The sequence below is a fragment of the Danio rerio genome, chromosome 7 (assembly GCF_049306965.1).
Source record: "Danio rerio strain Tuebingen ecotype United States chromosome 7, GRCz12tu, whole genome shotgun sequence".
NCBI classification, from domain to species: domain Eukaryota; kingdom Metazoa; phylum Chordata; class Actinopteri; order Cypriniformes; family Danionidae; genus Danio; species Danio rerio.
The window spans coordinates 23,503,936-23,527,182 of NC_133182.1; the positions used below are offsets into that span (position 1 = coordinate 23,503,936).

General features: G+C 35.9%; 1 protein-coding gene across 5 annotated transcripts in view; it reads left to right on the forward strand.

Annotated features, from left to right (window-relative positions):
* Window positions 1–22,947, forward strand: part of zgc:109889 — a 47,093-nt gene extending 24,146 nt beyond the window's left edge. For 2 of the 5 annotated variants that reach the window (XM_005172284.6, XM_073906564.1), the window contains exons 4-9: window positions 6,766–6,919; window positions 10,336–10,453; window positions 13,228–13,406; window positions 14,269–14,553; window positions 16,611–16,987; window positions 19,457–22,947. In XM_005172284.6, coding sequence (XP_005172341.1) covers window positions 6,766–6,919; window positions 10,336–10,453; window positions 13,228–13,406; window positions 14,269–14,553; window positions 16,611–16,987; window positions 19,457–19,614 — 1,271 coding nt within the window. In that variant the 3' untranslated portion in view covers window positions 19,615–22,947. 5 annotated transcript variants of the gene reach the window in all.
* The last annotated feature ends 300 nt before the right edge of the window (window positions 22,948–23,247 follow it).

The following is a 23,247-nucleotide window of genomic DNA, read 5'->3' on the forward strand; positions in this document are numbered from 1 at the left end:
GCATATGTTTATGCAGCGGACCCCGTCCAGCCACAACCGAGTACTGAGAAACAACCACACACTCTTGCATTCACACAGACACACTCATACACTATGGCCAATTCAGTTTATTATATCTCCTCATACACCACCACTGTGCAGCATCTACCTGGATGACACGACGGCAGCCATTTTGCGCCAGACCGCACACCACACACCAGCTGATTGGTGCAGAGGAGACAGTGAGCAAATTTGGCCAGGATGCCGGGGTAAAACCCCTACTCTTTTTCGAAGGACATTCTGGGATTTTTATAGACCACAGAGAGTCAGAACCTCAGTTTAATGTCTCCCAGGCGTTCACTGAGCAGTATAGAGTCCCCGTAACTATACTGGGGCATTAGGACCCACACAGACCACAGGTTGAGTGCCCCTTGCTGGCCTCACTAACACCACTTCTGGTAGCAACCTAGCTTTCCCATCCAGCTAGCTGGTCTCCCATCCAGGTACTGACCGGGCACAGCCCTGTTTAGCGTCAGTGGGTGACCATGTGAAAGTTGGAGAGAGTTAGCTGCCAGCTTTATATAGTCATGTGAGATTTAAAGATTTTAATCCTGGATTTATTAAGTCACTAAATTAATTATAAGATGTATTCACATGCAAAAGGACTACGCAAAATGATACAGAGACATTTGCTTTTTAATTTTTTTTTCCTCTTCAAACCAAAACAAACAATTTAAAACGACAAGAGTTTAAATGCGGTGTGGTCAGTGCTTTTTGAAAGCATGTCCCACAATGCATCAAATTGTTAGTACGCAAAATAAAGATGCATGTTGTAGTGAAGTCTTCATCTATTTAAAACATCCAGCCAGGCTGAGATCGATAACTAGAGAGCCGGTAAAGAGAGTTTAATATGTTCCAGCTCCCCTGTGACCCCTCACTTACGGAGAAGAAACATTGATGTTTCTCTTAAAGTCTGTGCATTCCATTATCACCTGATTCACGGTGAGCGATGACCTCTCAGCAACATTGTGCTCAAAGAAGGCCTTCTGGGAATGCACAGACACAGCCCGCATATATGTGTGTGTTTATGGCTCTCTAATGTCTGACCTGATGGTGATCTGGGGTTTATGTGTGCTGCATATCCAATGAAAGCTTGGGGAGGGAAAAGAGCAGCGTAGAAGAAGATGCTTTCTGAATAGCAAGACATCTTACTGAAAGGAAGAGACACAACATTGTCTGAGGGAGCGAGCGAGCAAGCATCTGTATGTGTCTGAATTTATATGAGAGATCTGCTGTTGCTTTGTTTACCAAACAAATTCTAATTGGGTTTTGATTCTAAACTTTAATTAAGTTATTTTATGTGTTAGCTCCTACACTCTCAAAATCATTCCACATAAATCAGCAGATTTTATTATTATTATTTATTATTATTCAATTTCTTTTCGGCTTAGTCCCTTTATTTATCCGGGGTGACCACACCGGAATGAATTGGCAACTTATCCAGCATACAGTATGTCTTATGCAGCAACACATCATTGGAAAACATCCATACACACACATTCACACACATACACAACGAAAAATTTTAGCTTACCCAATTCACCTGTACCACATGTATTTGGACTGTGGGAAACCGGAGCACCCAGAGAAAACCCACGCAAACACTGGGAGAACATGCAAACTCTACACAGAAATGCCAACTGACCCAGCCGAGGCTCGAACTAGTGACCTTCTTGGTGTGAGACGAACGTGCTACCCACTGCGCAACCATGCAGACTAATTATTATTTATTTATTTTTTAAATGTATTTTTTTAACAAAAATTTATGCTAAAATTGCAATAAGAGAGCAGGTTCTGTGTGGTCTTGCTCAGAAGTATTTTTTCTGTGTGCCTGTGTGTGTGCGTATGTGTACTGGTTTTGATGGTTTACAAGGACAGAAGTTTGTCTAATGACATGGGTATGACCTACAGTGCTTGATAGGTATGCACCGATACCATTTTTTTTTTATCCAATCCCAATACCAAAATTCTGAGTATTGATCGATACAGACCCGATCCCAATACTGTGCCGTTTTTTAAGCGTAATACAGTTTCTATAGTTCTGGTGATAAGCTCAAATAATAAATCTTTAGTAAAAATAACAGACCCATAGGCCTACTGTATATGACAGACGACACAATCTAACTAAAAACATGATGCTTGCTGTAAACTCTAGGCTACATTTTTTGAGCATTCTTTATGACTTTAATCTGTTGTGGTCCAACTTATACTTACTGTTGTGGTACCAGTTTTATTTAATAAACATTCCCTTTTCTGTTAATGACAATCTCTATTGTGCCCGTCAGTTTCATTCATGTTTCTTTTTATTTTAATCAACTACTTGGACCACAATGAGCCAGGCTTTACAAACTATTCGCTGCACTGAAAGTATTTCCCTCAGAAGAATAAACTCAGAAGGATGAGAGAATAGAAACTCATTGTAAGAATAATTTTAGAGCAACACAAGTCGCATCTGTGTAGCCAGTGCGTAAATGAAGCTCTTGATGCATCACTGAGACACAGCGCGCAGTCCTGTGGACGCTTTCAAAACTTAGCAGCACAAAGGGAAGATATTAGTGCATTGAGGATCTGTCCAGTATAATATTGAGTCTTTTCCCATTTAAAATTTCAGGTAGGCCTACTTTGTGTGTGTAGACCAAGTAATAACCCTCTCTATTCCAGTGTTGCGAATGCAATCTGCCAGACACAGCTGAACAAACTACACCAGCTAGACACAAACTAAATGCATTTCTCGACTGATTATTTATATTAACAGGAACAAATAGTCTTGGAGAAAGTTATTTGAGTTGTCATGAACGTGACACGCAGCTTGCGCTGAGCTGAACATGAAATTAACCACTTGAATTTTCATCTGTGCTTTAAATTAAACTACAGAATGGCTTCAGAACATTTGGTATATAGTAGGCCTATATGATAACTTTCCAGTGCCTTGTAATAGGCTATCTTCATGGCTTTTGTTGTCTCATATATTACACAGAATATAGCTCACACGCAAGATCGGATTTGGATCGGTACCAGCTGGCTGATACGCGATCCAGCAAAAATATGCGGTATCGAACCGATATCCAATCCAAGTATAGGGATCAGTGCATCCCTAGTGCTCAACATAATTAAGTACACCCCTCACAAATATCTCTTTTTAATTCATATTTTTAATAGGAAGCTATACAATATTATGTTTGTGCATATACAGTAGATTAGTCAGTATTGAAGCCAAATCTAGAGCTTATCTTACAAAATAACTCACGATAACAGTCCAAAAACTAGTACAGCCAAAAGTATATGTTATAGAAAAATATTAAATACAAATTTATAAAAGGAAAAATAGAGTTGACATTTTGTAGGGTGTAATTTGTTTTGTATTATTTTTCAGTTTCTAAATAAGTTTGGTGACTAAAATATTATTTTAATAAATATATCTGTTTAATAAATCTGTTTTGTTTAAATGCACTTAAATACATTGCTTATATTCACTGAGAAATGGATATAAATATTCATTTTCAAAATGGGGTGTACTTAATTATGCTAAGCACTGTATGTATTTCAACATTTAGGTAGTTTATGAGGACATGCACTGTGTCCTTGTAATTCAGGACACTCACAACAACAAAAAGCATAGTTAATGGGGTCTTTTGACATTCAAAATTTGTGACACTGTGTGTTTGGTTTTGGGGTACGGTGATAAAATAAGCATTTTTTACAGCATAAAAAAAATAATATGCCTGTCGAGAGTCCTTGTAAACCACTAATACCAATGTGTGTGTTAGCAAAAAGCATTGTGTGGCTTGCATTTATGGTAGTTTCTGGTGCAGAAATGTCATCCCATCCCCCTCTTTATGTCTGTTGTAATTATTTATTTATAGCCAGCCATCCAGACTTAAAACTGAGAATAATTTCTACTTGATCTAAATACCATGACAAAGGACAAAACTTGAAGTAATATTTGTAACAGATGAAGTCAGATTAGAGCGTCATGGTGGCACAGTGGGTAGCATGATCACCTCACAGCAAGTACAGTAGGTCGCTGGTTCGAGCCTCAGCTGGGTCAGTTGGCATTTCTGTGTGGAGTTTGCATGTTCTCCCCGTGTTTGTGTGGGTTTTCTCTGGGTGCTCCGGTTTCTCCCACAAGTCCAAGACATACGGTATAGGTGAATTGGGTAAGATAAATTGTCCATAGTGTATGAGTGTGTATGGATTGATTGGTTTCCCAGTGATAGGTTGCAGCTGAAAGGGCATCTGTTGCGTAAAACGTGCTGGATGAGTTAGCGGTTCATTCCACTGTGGTGACCCCAGATTAATAAAGGGACTAAGCCGAAAAGAAAATGAATGAATGAAGACAGATTATTGAGAGATTTAGAGCATTAAATAATTATTATATATCATATACACTATTATCTAAATGCAATTCCTTTGCATTTATTCTCCAATATTCTAAAGATGTAAAACTGAGCTGCTTTTTGTTTGGGATTCATTTTATAAATCATATGGGCCATTAAATGTCTGGTTTATCACATAGCCTAAAATAATAATAATAAAACAGAGCACACATTTCTATTATGTTTAGTAAAGATTAAAATGAAACAAATTTAATGTGTAAATAAATACTAAGTCTATATCTAATATGTAGAGACAAAAAAATTACATGCTGTCATATCAATAAGATTTGTTTGGTTTATGAAAAAACAAAATATAGACCTTTTCTGTAGGATAGGAAGCTTAAATGATTTCTGTGTTGATCTGGCTTTATAGAGAAAATACAGTTAAATAACTTTTATTGGGGACAAAGAAGCTGCTTGCATTAGCTGCATTGTTTAGCATAGTACTGTTATTTTCTCAGAAGTTGAAACACCTTGTTCTATAAGTTGTCCCAGGTTTGACCTCGCATACCCCATTCCTGCCATCAGATCAGGCAGTCTTGAATTATTAATGTTCAATAAAGTAGTACAGTGGGCCCCGAGGCACAGCCAGCGCTTTAATATTGTGAGTGTTCTTCTGTGGCATACATAATTAGAGGACGATTGAGGCACTTCATCATGCTTTACACCAAAACAGACCCGCCCCCTCAGTGACAGACTAACGGTTGTAAATTATTTATCTTATTGTTTTGGCCCTCAGCTAAAACGTTCATATTAACACAGTGACATAGATCGTTGTATGACGTCACTGGCATGCAGAATGTTCAAGAAATGTTTTTAGGTCATCATATTATTCTTTTTATTTAATGTTTTATCTTTAATTACCTTGCATTTATTTCAACATAATTATATGTTAGGATTTAATATGAATTACTATTTAATTTAAATTATTTTGTTATATAAATTACTAAAATATATTCAGAGACAAACTGCTAAATATTCTCCTTCATAAAAAAAATAAACAAATAAAAAACTATACTGTAAAGCACAAGCTCCTATTTACAAATGAACACCAGTTTCCATAGACTGCCTTTTTCTGAGCCGCTTTTTTGACGTTTTCACAAAGCTAACATTAGTCCTGTTGTGAATCTGCTGCTATGCTGACGTATAGGTGTTTGTAGCACTTTCGAATAAAGTGCTGGGTTACAATCTCATTTGAATATAAAACGACAGTTGCCAAAACGGCACATTTTGAATCAAAGCCTAAACAAGACAGCTTCAAAGAGTTATAAAAAGTGATTAGTTGTGTATTTTTAGCTGAAACTTCACATACACACTCCAGGGACATCAGTGACTTATTTTATATCTTGTAAAAAGAGGCATAATATGCACTGAAAAAAATTATTCAGAGATGATTGCTTGGATTTACTCAAATGTTTTACGTGGTACTTTTTTTTTGGAATTTATTTGTGTTGAATTTAAACAAACAAATTAAGTTGAACATTATTCAACTTAATTTGTTTAAATTCAACACAAATAAATTGTTTGCAACAGTTCTGCATGCAACACTTTTTTTCAGTGTGACTTCTGTAAAAGTGAGCTGTTATGTTGTATGTGTTTGTGGCATTTCAGATTAGTCCAGGGTGAGATGCAGAGCGTGTGAATAAGAGAATGACCATCTGCTGTCTCCATCCTCTCCTTCAGCAGACACATACGACACTTAAGCAGGGATTTCACACAGCTCTGCCTTAAGGCCCTTTACTCTTTATGTTCATCAAGAGACAGCTTGTCTTAGTCAAACCACAAGTTTAATCACCGTAAAGTAAACAATAAGCTGATCTCCGATTAGTGTCATTGGGTGTAATGGCCCTAAGTTCATGCATTCTCCATTTTTTGCATCTTAATATTGAATGCAGCGTTTGGTTCCTGTCAGATTTCTTGTCATTAGTATGCTTTTATTTGTTTTGCATATTTAAAGGTCCAGTGAATCTAAAATAATGTATTATAGATGTTAGTATCAGTATTTTTAGTACGGATATCTATAAGCTAGTGTGCTCCAAAACCTTGACAGCATTTTACATTTAGGAGATTAAGACTGAAATAAACGTCTAAAGATTATAGTTTGTCACTTCCACATAAATGGACCAATGGTTCAAATTCTCTTTATTTGATGTGCTTGAGCTTAACCACCCTCACTGGCAGAGCTGAGATAAAAACAAAATGCTAATGGCTGTTTTTAAAAAGGGAGGAGCTACTCTGTTTGAGTTGAAATTACGTAAAACATAGAATAAAAATGCACGGGACTTTTAAGTAAAATAAAACATGAATTAAATGCATAAATCTGAACAGTCTCTCTCTCACCCATCTTTAGTCTCTCTGCAAGACATCAACATGAGGAAGGCCTTCAAGAGCTCCACCATTCAGGATCAACAGGTGGTTTCCAGGAACTCAATCCCTAACCCTGTCCTGGAGCTTTACCACCGTGGAGACAAACCACCTCCTCTTAATATTCTCAGCCCATACAGGTAAGATGAGATCCACACCATCCTCAACTCGAAATATCTGTCAAATGACATTTAAAAGATAAACATATTGCTTAAAACAAAAGTAACAGCACCTCGTGTCCTGTACCCAGGCCCGGATTGGCTAATCGGGAGCACCGGGAGAATTCCCGGTGGGCTGGTCAGTTTTTTTGGCTGCAAGGGCCGGTGTCCCTAGCTGCTTGCACTCTCAGCAGTTGCACTCTTTTCTTTTATTTATTTATTTGACCATAGCCACACTATTTTTATTCATTATTTTGCCGCAGCCCCGCTCTTTTTATTTATTTTCTCGCAGCCCTGTGAGCAAAATGCAGCCCGCAGGTTAATGATGATGTAACTATCATTCCACCCCAAACAGCGGCACCTTAGTGAATATTAATTAATATTAATGAATGTTACACCTGCTCAATGAAAATCAAATAATTCACTACATTAATAAATCTAACTTAATCAGAAATCTAGTCTAGTGGTCAGCACGTTGCGCCGATCTGAGTTCGAACCTCATCAGAATAAATGTTTTTTTTTTTTTTTTTTTAGTGTTAAGACATATAATACTGTTTGGGCTACTTATGTAGGGGTACATATTTTGTGTGTGTGTGTGTGAGTGTGAGTGTGAGTGTGTGAGTGAGTGTGTGAGTGAGTGTGTGTGTGAGTGAGTGAGTGAGTGTGTGAGTGTGTGAGTGTGTGAGTGTGTGAGTGAGTGAGTGAGTGAGTGAGTGAGTGAGTGAGTGAGTGAGTGAGTGAGTGAGTGAGTGAGTGAGTGAGTGAGTGAGTGAGTGAGTGAGTGACGCTGACGACCGTTACAAAGGACTGGATATCTATAAAGAATTAATGTTCTCATATTTATCAAAAACATTTGAAGTTCTAAAGCAGCTGTGTCCTTGAAAAAGACGTGTTAGTGTCATTAGAAACTGAATTGGAAATAACGTTATTTTAATAGAGTCAGTCATTGACTGAGGTGGGCCGGTCTAAGGCTTGAAATTCCATAGCTAAAAAGGAGTCCCACTCCGGCCCTGCCTGTACCAACCTCTCTAGCATCATACAGTAACAGACGTTTAGCAGAATAGTATCTTTTTTTTTTACAACAAGCTCATTTAAAAGCTAGTAATGTTGCTGTGTTTAGGTGCACAAAATGTTTATTAGGAGCCAAGAATGAGTCTTTACTGAGAGGTGTGAGATGAAACATATTGCTCCATTATATCTATATAATATATATTATATATAACTGCACCTGACTATAAGTTATACCTGTCAAATTCCATTGATGATATACATAGGCGAGCAGTTTGAAAATGATTATTATTAGCATTAGGGGTATTATATATATTGACTATAATGGGCAGTCTAGGTTTTTCAATAGTTTGTGTACTACTTGGCTTAGTGAACCAAATTTATATATTTAAGTACATATAATTTACTAATCAACAATCTTTGTTTTCAATGCTTTTATTGACAATGATTGGATTCTGACCTACAGTAACCTGTGGTGTGATATTCAACTGACATGATTTTCAGAGACATCCTATATTTAATATAAAACATGATTTTATGTCATCATAAATGATATATATATTAATGTATTATTTCTTCTCGGCCATCTTATTTTTAAAGATCAGTGCAAACTATTTTTCACTCCTTTCTCGCTCACACTCTAGGCATGAGCCGGTATAAGATTCTGACAATATTATAACCTTGGATAAAAATATCACGGTATTGTGATTACTGCTTTAAAATATGTTCCTTTTAAATGTCTGGATAAAAAAAATAAAAAATTCCCCATTGAATGAAATACATTTCATTTTAAGAAATATTAAAAATATTTCAGAACAGTAGCTTTTGATGTGTATGGTCCTTTTCTGCTGGAGATACTGTTGCATTAATAAACTAAATAAAATAGTTGTAAAAAAAAACATGTAAATCAAAAACTTAAATATACCGTAGGAAAGGGGATAAACCTTGAAAGCGGTTATCATCTCATGCCTACCACACACAAATCTTGTTTTAGTGTCTTTTATTTCTTGTTACTTAACAACCAATTCTTTTACTGTATATTTTACATTAAGTACTTTTTTAGTTTTTGGTATTTATGATTTATAGTTTTATGTTTACACAAAATTTATGTTTGTGTTATAGTTAGTTATTTCAATAGATACAGTATATAAAAAAGAAGCTGAAAACTAGTTGCAGGTGGGAAATGCATTATGACTATACAAATACTCAAAAGAAGCATTTTGTTTTGCTTGTTTGATTGTAATTGCATACGTTTTGTTTTTTTTTTTAAGGCAGTATATTTCTAATAATAAAGAAAAATAATTTTATTTAGGGCAGGGAGCGATGCAGTGGTGCAGTATGTAGTGCTGTCGCCTCACAGCAAGAAGTTTGCTGGTTCGAGCCTCGGCTGGGTTAGTTGGCGTTTCTGTGTGGAGTTTGCATGTTCTCCTCGTGTTCGCGTGGGTTTCCTCTGGGTGCTCCAGTTTCCCCCACAGTCTAAAGAAATGCAGTACAGTTGAATTTGGTAAGCTAAATTGTCCATTGTATTTGTGTGTGGATGTTTCCCAGAGATGGGTTGCAGCTGGAAGGGCAACCGCTGCATAAAACCTGTGCTGGATAAGTTGCCGGTTTATTCCGCTGTGGTGACCCCAGATTAATAAAGGGACTAAGCCTAAAAAAATGAATGAATGAATGAATTCGGGGCAGAACAGAACGTTTTAATTAACTTAAAAAAGAAGACACATATGCCTTTTATTCACAAATTCTCTACATTTCAAATTAGCATATATCAATGTGGGTTTTTTTCTGTAAGCAAGTAAACAAGATGATTTTCCACATAATTTAGAAGCAAAAACTCCAGGCTGTAAGATCCAGTTCTCGAAGGTCTTGTGAACAAATATTGTGTTTTTTTTTCAGTAACCATGGATAAACATTTCTTTCTCAAAAACCCAATCTTGTACATGCATGTTGCTAATGTGTTATTGTAGCCCAGTGTATGCTGTCTACAGTGGTATTAGACTTTAGCCACTTATGTTCATAAGCAAGTGAAAAAAGCACAAATATCAGTGCACATCAGAACCTCTCCAGGCCTCCCACAACACCCGCAGACCCCAAAGGGTTTAAGCAAATCGATAAGTTAGAGATGAAGATATTTAGATTGCATGTTGTCTTTTCTGTTTTCCCTCCTTCAAATGGTCATCATAAACCAACTTAAGTCTGAACTCTCTTTATGTGTATCTCTTGTGTTTTGTGACAAAATGATAGATCACTTGCTTGCATTCACTCTCCTAAAACCCTAAACTCAATTTGTTACCAGAACTTGTCAACAGATTGACCCATTTTCTACCGCAACACTTCAACACAACTTCAGACACATTTGTAGCCACCAAACTCTCTCTTTCTTTCTACAGAGATGACAAGAAGGACGCGCTGAAGTTCTACACTGACCCCTCCTACTTCTTCATCCTCTGGAGAGAGAAAATGCTGCAAGCCACAGAGGACAAACGAAAAGAAAAGAGAAGACAGAAGGTGTGTGTTTCAAATTTCTACACTGTTCTTTCCACAGTCATATACCGCAAATGCAGAGATGTATAGTAACGAAGTAGAACTACTTCACTACTGTACTTAAGTACTAAAAGGCAGTATCTGTACTTTACTGGAGTATTATTTTTTTGTCCTACTTCCACTTTTACTTAAGTACATATTTTCCATGAGTTTAATACTTTTACTCCGATAGATTTTTTATGTGCTGCATCGTTACTCGTTACTAGGGGTGTCAAAATGATTGATATCAGTTCATTAATAGACCATAACCGGTTATTACGTGATGACGTCATTTATCTCCTATGCGCGATGCCGCAATACTATGGCGAAGGACGGAAGCGCGAGGGCGAGGCGGCACAGCATATCAGCCGCTAGTTTACTATTAGGGAGAATCTGCCTATCTCTCGCTCTCTCACTTTGGACATTTGACCCGCTGGCCAGTTTGTAAGGTAACTTTTCCCCTCTTCTTAGCTGTTAAAGCTGTGGATCCAGACATGAGCATGCCTAATGTGCAAGTTTTCTCCACTGTGTCTTATTACCTGTGAAAAATCACGTATTTTCCCCACAATGGGTGAACAGCGCTTATATTTCTAAAGCCCTTTCTGTTGAGGACAATAACCAATCATAGCCGTGTAAGACCCGCCTGTCAGCGCTCTAAAAGCAGGCGGGATAATATTGACATGAGTTTATTAGCTGTAAATGCTTGTGCTGTCTTCTGTGCATGAGTTTTGTTTGATACATCCAGAAAGAGTGTTTTCTTTGAGCAGGTCAAATTGAGGGCACAGTTCGTATATCTGACTGCTGTATTAAAGGACAAAATTGTATTACAAAAAACCCTTTAACTGTCACACCAAGACAAAAGCAATAGAATTTTTTTGATTGCATTTCTTAACTCCTAATGTCGCTAGTTAACACAATCAGTGCATTTTTATTCAACACATCACATTATTTCTAAAATATCAGCCTCTACCAAATGGTTGAGATGCTGGTTTATGGTAAATGTACCAGAATTAATAAATATACTACAGAAAATATGAACTGTAAGACCAATTTAATTAAAAACATAATAAAAATAAATAAAAATTATTACTAAATCATAGCCATAAGCCATACAATATTTCAGATTTTCATTTAACACAGTAATATGCACGTTTTCCTGTTTTTTTTTTTAAATAAAATCTAAATCAAGTGAATGAGTGAAGCAGGATTTAGTTTGCTTGTTTAGTTTAGTTTCACGAGTGCTTCCAGAAGACAGAACTCCTGTTTATTGTGGTATTAACCAATCAAACTTCAAAAGTCCCAAAGTGTGTGTCTTTGTGTGTGTGTGAGTGAGAGAAAATAATGTGTGCGTAAGAGAGAACAAAAGTGTGTGCATCTGTGTGTGTGTGTGTGTGTGTGTGTGTGTGTGTGTGTGTGTGTAAGAGAGAGAGAGTGTAAAAACAATTGCAACCTATGTAATGTCCCCACAATTCACAAAAATGTGTGTGTGAGAGAGAGATAGAGAGAGAACTGTGTGTGTGAGAGTGTATGAATGTGTGAGAGTGGGGAGAGAGTGTACATTTAGGTGTGTGCAGGGCAGTGTGTGTGTGTGTGTGTGTGTGTGTGTGTGTGTGAGAGAGAGAGAGAGAGAGAGAGAGTGTACATGTGAGTGAACATGCTGAATTATCTCATCAGTGAAGGCATTTTCTGGTAAAAGGGCCTGACGATGTGAGTTCCTGTACCATAGAAACTATTTACACTGGAAAACAGTATCATAAACCATGTTTCTTTTCGTTCTGCTAAATCAAGTACCCCAAAAAAGATATTTAAAATAAACAAAATAATTAGTGTATTAATAACTACATTACACAATACTTGTACTTTTACTTTCAGTACTTGAGTAGTAAATTTTGAAATAAACTACTTGCAATACTTAAGTACAAAAAATGTTGAATACTTTTGTACTTCCACTTAAGTATGGTGCTTAAAGAGCACTTCTACTTCTACTCAAGTCAATTTTTGATAAAGCACTTGTACTTTTACTTAAGTATGGGTCTCTAGTACTTTATACATCTCTGCGCAAATGTAACTGTACCATTAACGTTGCTGCAAATGTTACTAGCATGATTATTATTGATCTTCTCGATGAGTGCTAGAACATCCCATCGCTTCCATAACACCAGCAGGCCTCCAGTAAAACCGATTTAGGGCCTCTCTACAAACCAGAAGACTATATTCACATGCGAGAAGAGAGCAGAAAGAGACACGTCAGTGGACATGTCTTTAAAGGTTTGCATGAATAAGAGCTCTAACTCTCCCAGACTCTACCTTCTCTCCAGACCAGCGGCTCAGGCCAGACTCACTCAGACCAGACTAAGTCCCACTCCAGGCAGGCCCTTCTCAGAAGCCCCCTCCTGTCCTCCGTAAGACACCTGTATTTCTGTCAGTCCTTCTGTCTCCTCATCCGTCAATCCCTCACTATGCTGACTCCTGTTTCTGCATTCACTTTCTCTCCCGACAGTCTCTTCACTAGCTTTTCTACTGAGTGTGTGCATGTGTATGTTTAATGCATTGCCTGAATGATCTAGTAAACTTTCTTCGCAGCACTTTTCAGTGACTGATGCGGACACTTCAATCTCTGTGTGTATGTGTGTGTGACTTTACTCTTTTAGCTTCTCCCTTTCACCAAACGTGATTTTGTGATGAAACCCTGGGCTTTCTGCAACTGTGGGGTTTTTTTTCTGTTCGGCTCTCATTTTATTTGTCTTTCTCTCACTTAGGAGCAGCAGAAACAGGTGGAGGATCCCAGCCGTGAGGTGAAGAAGGTTCGCAAGGCTCGCAATCGTAGACAAGAGTGGAACGTAATGGCGTATGATAAGGAGTTTCGCCCAGATGCCCGCTTCACGCCTTCTCCATACCACGGCATGTCATCTGAGGGCTCACTGTCACCAGACAACAGGTTGCTGGCCGCATTTTATTTTGACTTTTGGAAATAGATGAGCATTAAAGCAAGCTGCTGTTTAGAAAAGCTCGCTACTGCCATCTGTTGACACTTTGAACTACCAACATCTGCATTCAAATTGACATACAGTACAAGAACACTCAGCCTATCTACTGTGCCTTATTTTATGCTGTTTTTTGTCACAAATGGACGTGTTATTGTTTCACAATTACGGTAGTAAGACACATATTTATGTCATAGATACATGACGAGAAAGATTTTCCACAAAAACATACACATACATAAGTTTAGGAAAGGTTTAGTGTGTTTGCTTTCATTCTGTGCAATTCACTGTAAATCAGTTTAATTAAAACAATTAATTAACTTTAAGTGACATTTCTTTTAGGGATGCTTGTTTCAGTTCATTTTGCCAACTGACAACCATCGCTTGTTAACTGAATATTAACCCTTAACTGGTCAGATCAATATTAAATTCTATGATATTATGATATATGATATTATTGATCGATCTATCTATCTATCTATCTATCTATCTATCTATCTATCTATCTATCTGTCTGTCTGTCTGTCTGTCTGTCTGTCTGTCTGTCTGTCTGTCTGTCTGTCATCTGGAATATACTGAACACTACCTTTATAAAGTTTTAGGTCAATAAGACCTTAAAGTAGTTTTTATTCAGCAAAGGCACTTTAAAATGATGAAAAAATGTATGCAAACAAATTCAGTTGTTCAAAGGTAAGACTAAAGATGTAATTTTCAAGCTCAATCTTCCATAAAGATATTTTTCATTTCTGTCTTCATTTTTTTTTTTTTTAAACATTTTTTTTTTACCTCTTTCTCTTTTTTGTTTTAAATGATCAGGTCAGTTGCGTCAGACATGGGTGAGCACTCTTACCCAGGTAGCCCGAGTCACCCAGCTCAGCAGATGGCAGTGAGCAGCGCTTATTCTGCTGCCGATGGCAAAGAACACCTCATGGCTCCCTCTCATGTCCAAACTCAGTCTCTGGACCGTGGCTACCGGCCTGCCCCTTCCTCCGCTGCTCCACCTGGAAGACAGACTATTGGCCGAGTTCAGACCTCCCATGGACAGCCAATCACAGACCCTGCTCTCAATGGGCCACGTCCACTGCAGACTAAAGACTACAGGTCTGGTCATTTGAACACCTATTAAAGGGATAGTTTACCCAAAAATGAAAATGTACTCACCCATTATTAGCTTCTCTTTTCAGTTTATTACAAGATATTTTGAAAATGGTAGCATTGACATCCATAGTAGGAAAAACAATACAATGGAAATCATTGGCTACGATTCTTCAAAATATCTTCTTCTGTGTTTAACAGAAAAGAGAAACTCAAACACATTTTAAAGTTTGAGTATATAATGACAGAATTTTCTTTTTGAGTGAACTGTTCTTTTGAGTATTTCCCTGTTTTCAGTATTCAGTATGTCTTGTGTAAATATCTAATAGAAAGTTTCAAAAGCATAGTTTCCCATAAAGGTCGAGTTGAACCTTTATAATTTTAATTGTTTACATGAATTTCTAAGGTTTAATTACAAAATTATATATAACCGTTCAGTGAACATAAAGAATATTGCATTTGATTAATGATTTAATAGTTTTATAAGAGTAGAATCCTATATATAAATATGTAAATTTTCCTATAAATATATAAATCCTATAAAAAAATTTATTAATATATTTTTAATCAGATTATTTTTATTTTTTCATGTCTGTTACTCTGAATGATGAAATCTCTGAAACTTTATCTTGAACCACCATGAGAGGTTTCGTAATGCTGGTTTAAATACTCGTTTCATTTCCTTACATATAATCTGGAAAATGTACAAAACGTGTATAGGATTTTGTTTAAAATTAAACTACTTACATGGTTCTAGCCAAGCACCCACAACAAAACTCAAGCCCTTTTTTACTCTACAGCATTTAAAGACACACAATTCCTCATGTTGATACTGCTCCTTCAATAGACATTTAACTGACTATAAGAAATTTACACTAATCCTAACCCCAACCTTACAGTCTACTTATAATTTAATGAGATTTAGTTGCAATGTAACTTAAATTCAACAAACTGACCATCAAAATAAAGTGTGAGCAGTGATATTTGTGTTTAATTATTGTATTTAGTAATTTATTGAATATATATATATATATATATATATATATATATATATATATATATATATATATATATATATATATATTATTATTTTTTTTTAAATAGATAAATATTCATTTTAATGTGTGACTATAATATTATATTATTTGCTCAAATTTTGAGTGAACTTTTGTAGATTTTCAGATTTAGTTAATTCTAGATTATTTTAGCAATTTGGTTGTGTTATATATCATGTATTATATTATAACATGTATATTTTTTAACTAAATGTTTTTTTTTTCATTTTTTAGTCATATTAGTTCTTAAATTTCTTTCATTTCAGTTTGTTGCTAGTTTTATTGTATCGTAATATTCAGTTGATTTTATTTTCATTTAGATTTTTTTTTATGGTTTAATTTAAACCTTTTGTTAATGTTAGTTTGTTTTTTGTTATGTTGTTAGTTTTTCTAACTTGTGTCTATAGTTTGTTGTATTTTTGCTTTATTCAGGTTTATTGCCAGAGTTTATACTCAGAGTTTATAATTGTCTTTTTTATTTTAGTTAGGGTTTTTATTAGATTTACACTACCGGTCAAAAGTTTGGGGTCAGTAGGATTTTAAAAATGTTTTAAAATAAGCTTCTCCTGCTCACAAAGGTTGCATTTATTCCATCAAAAATTGTGAAATGTTATTGCACTATAAAATAACTGTTCAGACCTAGTTTATGATTTAATTCAATAATTTGTTCCAGTGATTTTAAAGATGAATTTTCAGCTTTATTACTTTATTACTAATATTAATTATTATTATTATTATTATTATTATTAATGGTAAAAGTAATAAAAGCAACAATGATTGGAGTAATAATGTATTTTTAAACTACATACAATAGGAAAGCACTTATTTAACATTTTAATAAATATTTAACTTTTTTTTATTATTTATTAAATGCTGCCTTGATAAACATAAAAAAAAACTAACCCAAAACTTTGCACCAGTAGTGCATTTACCAATGCCAAACCTTGGAGCTTATCTCATAAGTTAGAAGTTTGATTATTTCCTCCATTTCTCCATTTGTGTTTTCAGTGGTCAGCAGTCTCAGCATCGGGAGTATTTTGTTCCTCCAGCTCCTCCTCCACCACCTCCACTCATTCCCTCAGCCCAGACTGCCTTTGACAGTCCCACAGGCCCCTCCTCTGCTCCGGCCAGTGCCATGCCTTCTCTGTCCCAGACCTATAGCCAGTCTCCTCCGACTCCTGCTCTCCCTGCTTCCTATACCCCTTCCCCAACCCATCCTCCTCCTGCAGCCCCTCCACCACCTCCACCCGGGCCACCCACACACCCTCACCCGCACCCCATGCCAGCTGCCTCTGTGGAAGCACCGGTTGTGCCCAGGAAGGGTCAGGTCCCTCTTATCCCGATGAGCGACGCTCGCAGCGACCTGCTGGCGGCCATCAGACGAGGTCAGAGAAAGACACATAGAAAGTCGGATTTGAGTGTTGGAATAGATCGAAAGAATAATGTGCCTTTTATTGTTGTTTCATGATTATGATAATGAGAATTGGTCACAAGGTAAGGTAAACATGTTATTTTATAATTGACCATTTGTATATAATATAATATAATATAATATAATATAATATAATATAATATAATATAATATAATATAATATAATATAATATAATATAATATAATATAATAACCAGTGAAGGGTTGCAGCTGGAAAGGCATCCGCTTTGTAAAACATATGCTGGAATAGTGGGCGGTTCATTCCACTGTGGCGACCACAGATAAATAAAGGGACTAAGACGAAAAGAAAATGAATTAATAAATGATATAATATAACATAACATAAAATAATTTGGCATCACGGTGGCGCAGTGGGTAGTACAATTGCCTCACAGCAAGAAGGACGCTGGTTCAAGCCCTGACTGGGTTCTCCTTGGGTTCATGTGGATTTCCTCCGCATGCTCTGGTGTCCCCCACAGTCCAAAGACGTGTGGTATAGGTGTATTGGGTAAAGCTAAATTCTCCCGTTGTGTATGTGTGTGCATGAGTGTGTATGGATGTTTCCCAATGACGGGTTGCAGCTGGAAGGGCATCTGCTACGTAAAACATATGCTGGATAACTTGGTGGTTCATTTTGCAGTGGCGACTCCAGATCAATAAAGGGACTAAGCCGAAAAGAAAATGAATGAATGAATAATATAATATAGCCACATGTTATTGATTTGTCCAAAAATGTGGCTATTCAGTTGTCTCCCTTCAATCATATTTTGCGGTTTAAAAAACTATAAGTCACTAGAAATCCAAAAGTTTCCTATTGGAAACACAATTACAATTCCCTTTTTAGTGTATTTTTTACAGCAAAATAAATAGAAACTCTGTTAACAATAATAGGATGTTTCGATCAATGTGTTGTTGCAGCTCTGTGGATAAACTTGAATCGTAAAACCAATAAAGACATTTATAAACAAGATTTCTATGGTAACCTTGAGCACGTAAAACAAACAAATTGTCCTTTCTTCATTTAGGGTCTTATATTTGTTTAAACCTGTATTATTTAAAGTAGTAATCTCAATGGCTCTTTAAAACAAATATCTAAAAAAATATCAGAAATGGCTCTTTGCTGAAAAAAAGGTTCCCGACTACTGATATAGTGCTTTCAATCATATGTGTGGGTTTTTTTCTAATGAATTGATACTTATATTTAGCAAAGGTGCATTTAGATTGACCAAAGAATCTTATGAGGGTATAAAATATATCTATTTAAACTAAATGGTGTTTCCTTTAATGTTTATTTATAATGAATCCTGAAAAAGCACAACTGGTTTTTCATTTTATAATGGGGAGACTTTTTTTCTTGAGTATGTTATAGTATATATTAAAGTTTATGCAGTGCTCAACATAAATGAGTACATTTTGAAAATGAATAGTTGTATCCATTTCTCAGTGAATATAACCAATATTAGTTGGTGAATTTAAAGAAAACTGTTTCATTAATCAGATATATTCATTGAAATTAGACATTGATTACCTAAAGCCTTTAGAAATAAAAATATAATAGATTTATGTTCAAACAAGCTAAAAATCGAAACAATCAAAAAAAAATATTGCTTAAAAGGGCTAATAATTTTGATCTCACAATGGTTTTAAAAAAAATTAAAAACTGCTTTTATTCTAGCCGAAATAAAACAAATAAGACTTTCTCCAGAAGAAAAAATATTATCAGACATACTGTGAAAATGTATGTGCTTGTTTAACATAATTTGGGAAATATATTTTTTTAAACAGGGGAAAAAATGCAAAAGGGGGCTAATAATTCTGACTTCAACTGTATATATATATATATATATATATATATATATATATATATATATATATATATATATATATATATATATATATACACATAGATAGATAGATAGATAGATAGATAGATAGATAGATAGATAGATAGATAGATAGATAGATAGATAGATAGATAGATAGATAGGGAGGGAGGGATGGATAGTTTTGGCTTTGGTACTAATTAATCAAAGGTACAGTATATGCACAAATATATTATTTTACAGAGTCCTATACAAAATAATAATGTAAAAAGCGAGATCTGTGAGAGGTGTATGCATTTATGCTGAGCACTGTATGGTCTTTATTTATTTATTAAATCCAATCCATTGTTCCATTTTCAGCAAAATAAAATATACCTATTCTCTTAAAAAAAAGACTGCTCCTAAATGTTTAACATGTATGAAGGTGGACATTTAATTTTCAGGTCCATGCTTAAAAATAATTTACTGGTCATAAATACAATTTAGTACCATAAGATCACACTGCTAAACTAAAATATTGTAGATTCATTTCATATGAAAAATAATCAGGAAACTTTAAATCTCTGGTTCTCACATTCCTGTATTTTTGTTCCTGACAGGGATCCAGCTGCGTAAAGTGCAGGAACAGAGGGAACAGGAAGCGAAAAAGGAGCCAGTTGGAAATGACGTGGCCACTATATTATCACGTCGCATCGCGGTGGAGTACAGCGAATCTGATGAAGACTCTGAGCTGGACGAAAACGAATGGTCCGACTGAGACAACTAAAAACAGCATAGAGGAATAAAAAAAAAGAAGTAAGCGTTATACTGTAGGTTTCAGAGAACACAATTATCACAACTAATGTAGCATGCCGATGTCTGTCTGCACTAATAAAATATGGGGGGAAAAGGGCTGCGTAACCACAAACTTTCCCATTTTAGATCATACGTCTAAAATGGAAGCCTTGACAGTGAAGTTTAATGAGAGTTTTGACCCCATTGAACTACGTCTGTTAGAGATGGGCTCGTGTGCGCAGCTGAGACTATTCATCACTTTCTCACAGTGTGACGATCCTACCATCTGTCCTCTCTCAATAACCTTACAACACGACCTTATAATTATATGACCAGTCAGCTGGATGATCATGCAATGCCAATTTTAGTCAGAAACATATTTGAGGCAGATGTACTATACATTTTTTTATGTTCAAGACTACCGTTTTGACCTCTGGAATGCATGTTGTACCAAGCATCAAGCTGATTGTTGAAATTAAAATCGCTATAGCAATATTTCTGAGCGATTTAATAAGGCAGAGCACAAATTCACAGCTGATGTTTAGTTAGAATTTTGTCTAATGAAGTTATTCATGTTTATGTTAGTAAGATCCCAGCTGATTAAGGGAACGCTTTACCTGCTTTTGCAAATAGGCTAATTTTACAACTCGCCTAGAGTTATGTTTTAACCTTTTTAAATCCGTTCATCTGATCTCTGGGTGTATTGGGAGCAATTTTAGCTTAGCATAGATCATTGGATCGAATTAGACCCTTAGCATCTCACTCAAGAATGTTTTGATAATTTTTATTTTTAAAGCTTGACACTTCTGTACTTACATTGCATACTAGGCCAATATGACTAGAAACTATACTCTCTCAATCTCCATAATATCATTTCGCTCAAAGTCCCTTTAAGGCAAGTCATTTCACTTAGCAACCATCTTTAAAATGCCTTTCGAGCAGTATGCTTAGGCATGCTGTCTGAATGGGGAAACATCAAATTCTCCAAAAACTGTTAGCCAAGTTTATGATTACATTTACATATTTGGAATCAACAATAAAATAAAACAACAACTGTCTCGTGTCTGTTTCGTTTTTAAACGTTCAAATCAAACAAAATCAACATATTTTTAAGGATGCGCAAGCTAATGTGCACTCGAAACAAGATCACGACACCAACCTCCTTCATGACCGTTCTACACATCATCATCCTCATAATTAATGCTTCGCATGATAGTGCTGCTCTTCTGAAGTAATCTACAACTTGGTCTTGACAGCGAATCTCCTCCTGAAATGACAGCGACTCTTTGTTTACAAGTTTGTGGGCGTTTAAATAATTGCTGTCATGTGACGTGAGTTTGACAGGACAGACTGTACCTCGCGTTCGTTTCATACAGATAACAAAACCAGAAAACTTTTATTATCAAGTGCACTTGGTTTATATAAAAATACAGGTTTCAAGCTATATCTGGATATATTTCTTGTGTCTGTGAAGCAAGTATTCGCTTAGATTCCAGTCTGTTTGTTGACCAACAAACTGTCAAAAACGCAAACGTTTGTTGCGAGCTTCCCATGGAGAAATGTCAGTCTATAGCGATCGATGATTGGCTCCTGTACTAGTAGGCGGGGCTCCATTTGCCATATTGACCGTTAGACTTTTCCCTATTCAAAACTATACGTGTGACATCACTAGTCTTTATTGTGCCTGCTGCAGTCATAGTACAACTGCAAAGGTCCGAGATTATTAAGTCAGAATAAGTATAGTTCCTATTAATAGTCATTTTCGTTTTCTGTCTGTCTTAGTACACAATCCTAACTACAAAAGAGTCCACATAAAAACTACAAAAAGTGTTATAAAATTATCAAAACTCTTTGGTCATTATAGATTGAGATGCTAATGGTCTAATCCAGTGATTCTCAACCATGTTCGTGGAGGACCACCAGCACTGCATGTTTTGGATCTCTCCTTTGTCTGTCACACCCATCACAGGTCTTTCAGTCTCTGCTAATGAGCAGATGATCTGATTCAGGTGTGTTTGGTTAAGGTGACATGGAAAATGTGCAGAGCTGGTGGTCCCCTAAGAACATGGTTGAGAAACACTGGTCTAATCTGATTCAGTGATCTATGCTAAGCTAAGCTAAAAATGCTGCAAATATCAAAAATGGTAAAACTCTAGGGGAGTTGTAAAATGTGTTTCTTTAAACAACACAGGTGGACAATCTGAATCAAAAAATGAGTTTCTCTAAATATTTTAATTCTGTTCTGTATTTATATTGGGAGTATCTATTTTCTGGATCTAAAGAAAGATGGGAAGCTTTACATACATTATCTGAGATGCCATTTCCCCCAAATGTAATTAATTGAGAATTATTTAACCTGTTTGGATTGAAACTAGTTTTATGGCTTCGTTTGCTTTTTTCCTGGCTTCAAGTCAAGATTTTAAAGGACTTTATTGCTACATTGGTGTATTGTGAATCCACCAGTATTTTAAAGTCACAAATTGTGATTGCTGCTACTCGTCTGCAATTACTGGGAAATGCAACTGCAAATGACCTTAGACAGCAGCAGAACTGGCTCTTCTTCATCTATAGGCTCATTAATGCTTTGTTTTGAGGTTCAAGTGGTGCTGTGTTAGTAGTTATGGATTGTATCTTTAACCGTGTCAGGATTTCACTCTTTCCTTTTTTTCAAGGATTGGGAAACAAAAGAAACTTTTTTATTTTCTGTGTATTTTTGATTAGAAAAAGTGGCAGTCTGTCCGCTAAAGCATCAAATCATTCACTTGTCAGTCTCACTGTCGCCGCAGTGAACATCACTGCATTTCAAGCAGACCACAATGAAGATCGTTTGACCAGGTAATCCATAAACACAAACAGAAATGAACCGTGTCTTCTATAATGAATCAGCAGCTGGTTTGGAGTCATTTTGGGATTTTAGTTCCATTTGCTAGCGTTTTTATTTTGAATCATGTCGCATTTGCAATGCTAAATATGCTAATTTGTACAGAATAAGAGCACTTGAGTATTCCCGCTATTATTTTCTATTTATTTGCTTAAATGTGTCACTCACTGCACAAAGAGGGAGGCTAGTTTCAATGCTCCCGAATTAACAGCTTAACAGTCATGAGCTGTGTCGTTTAGCCTGTGTTTTGTATGTAAAGAATGAAGTCCTTTGTGTTTTAAACAATGTGATGTATAGAACTTTGTTAAAATGGCAGAACTTTGGTTTCTATAGATAAGAAACAGTATGAGAATCGGTGTAACAAAAAGAATTAATATATTGTAGGCAAATGCTGCATGCATGTACTGACTGCCATTAAAGTGCTTCTTAAAACAATCCTCGGCGTGGTTTCATTGAGTTTCATTTAATGGGTTAACTTGGATGATCTGTGCTTCTTAAAATGTATTCATATATTCTAATTCTGTTAATAATGATACATTTTATGTTGTTTAAAATTATTAAAAAACTATTTACTGGATAAAAGCTGATGGGTTGAGGAATAAAATGTATTACATTTACAGTTGTTTAGTGTTTGGCTGTAAGGCGGCGCGAACGGGTGGCTCAGTGGTTGGCACTGTCGCCTCACAGCAAAAAGGTCGCTGGTTTGAGTCCTGGGTGGGCCAGTTGCCATCTCTG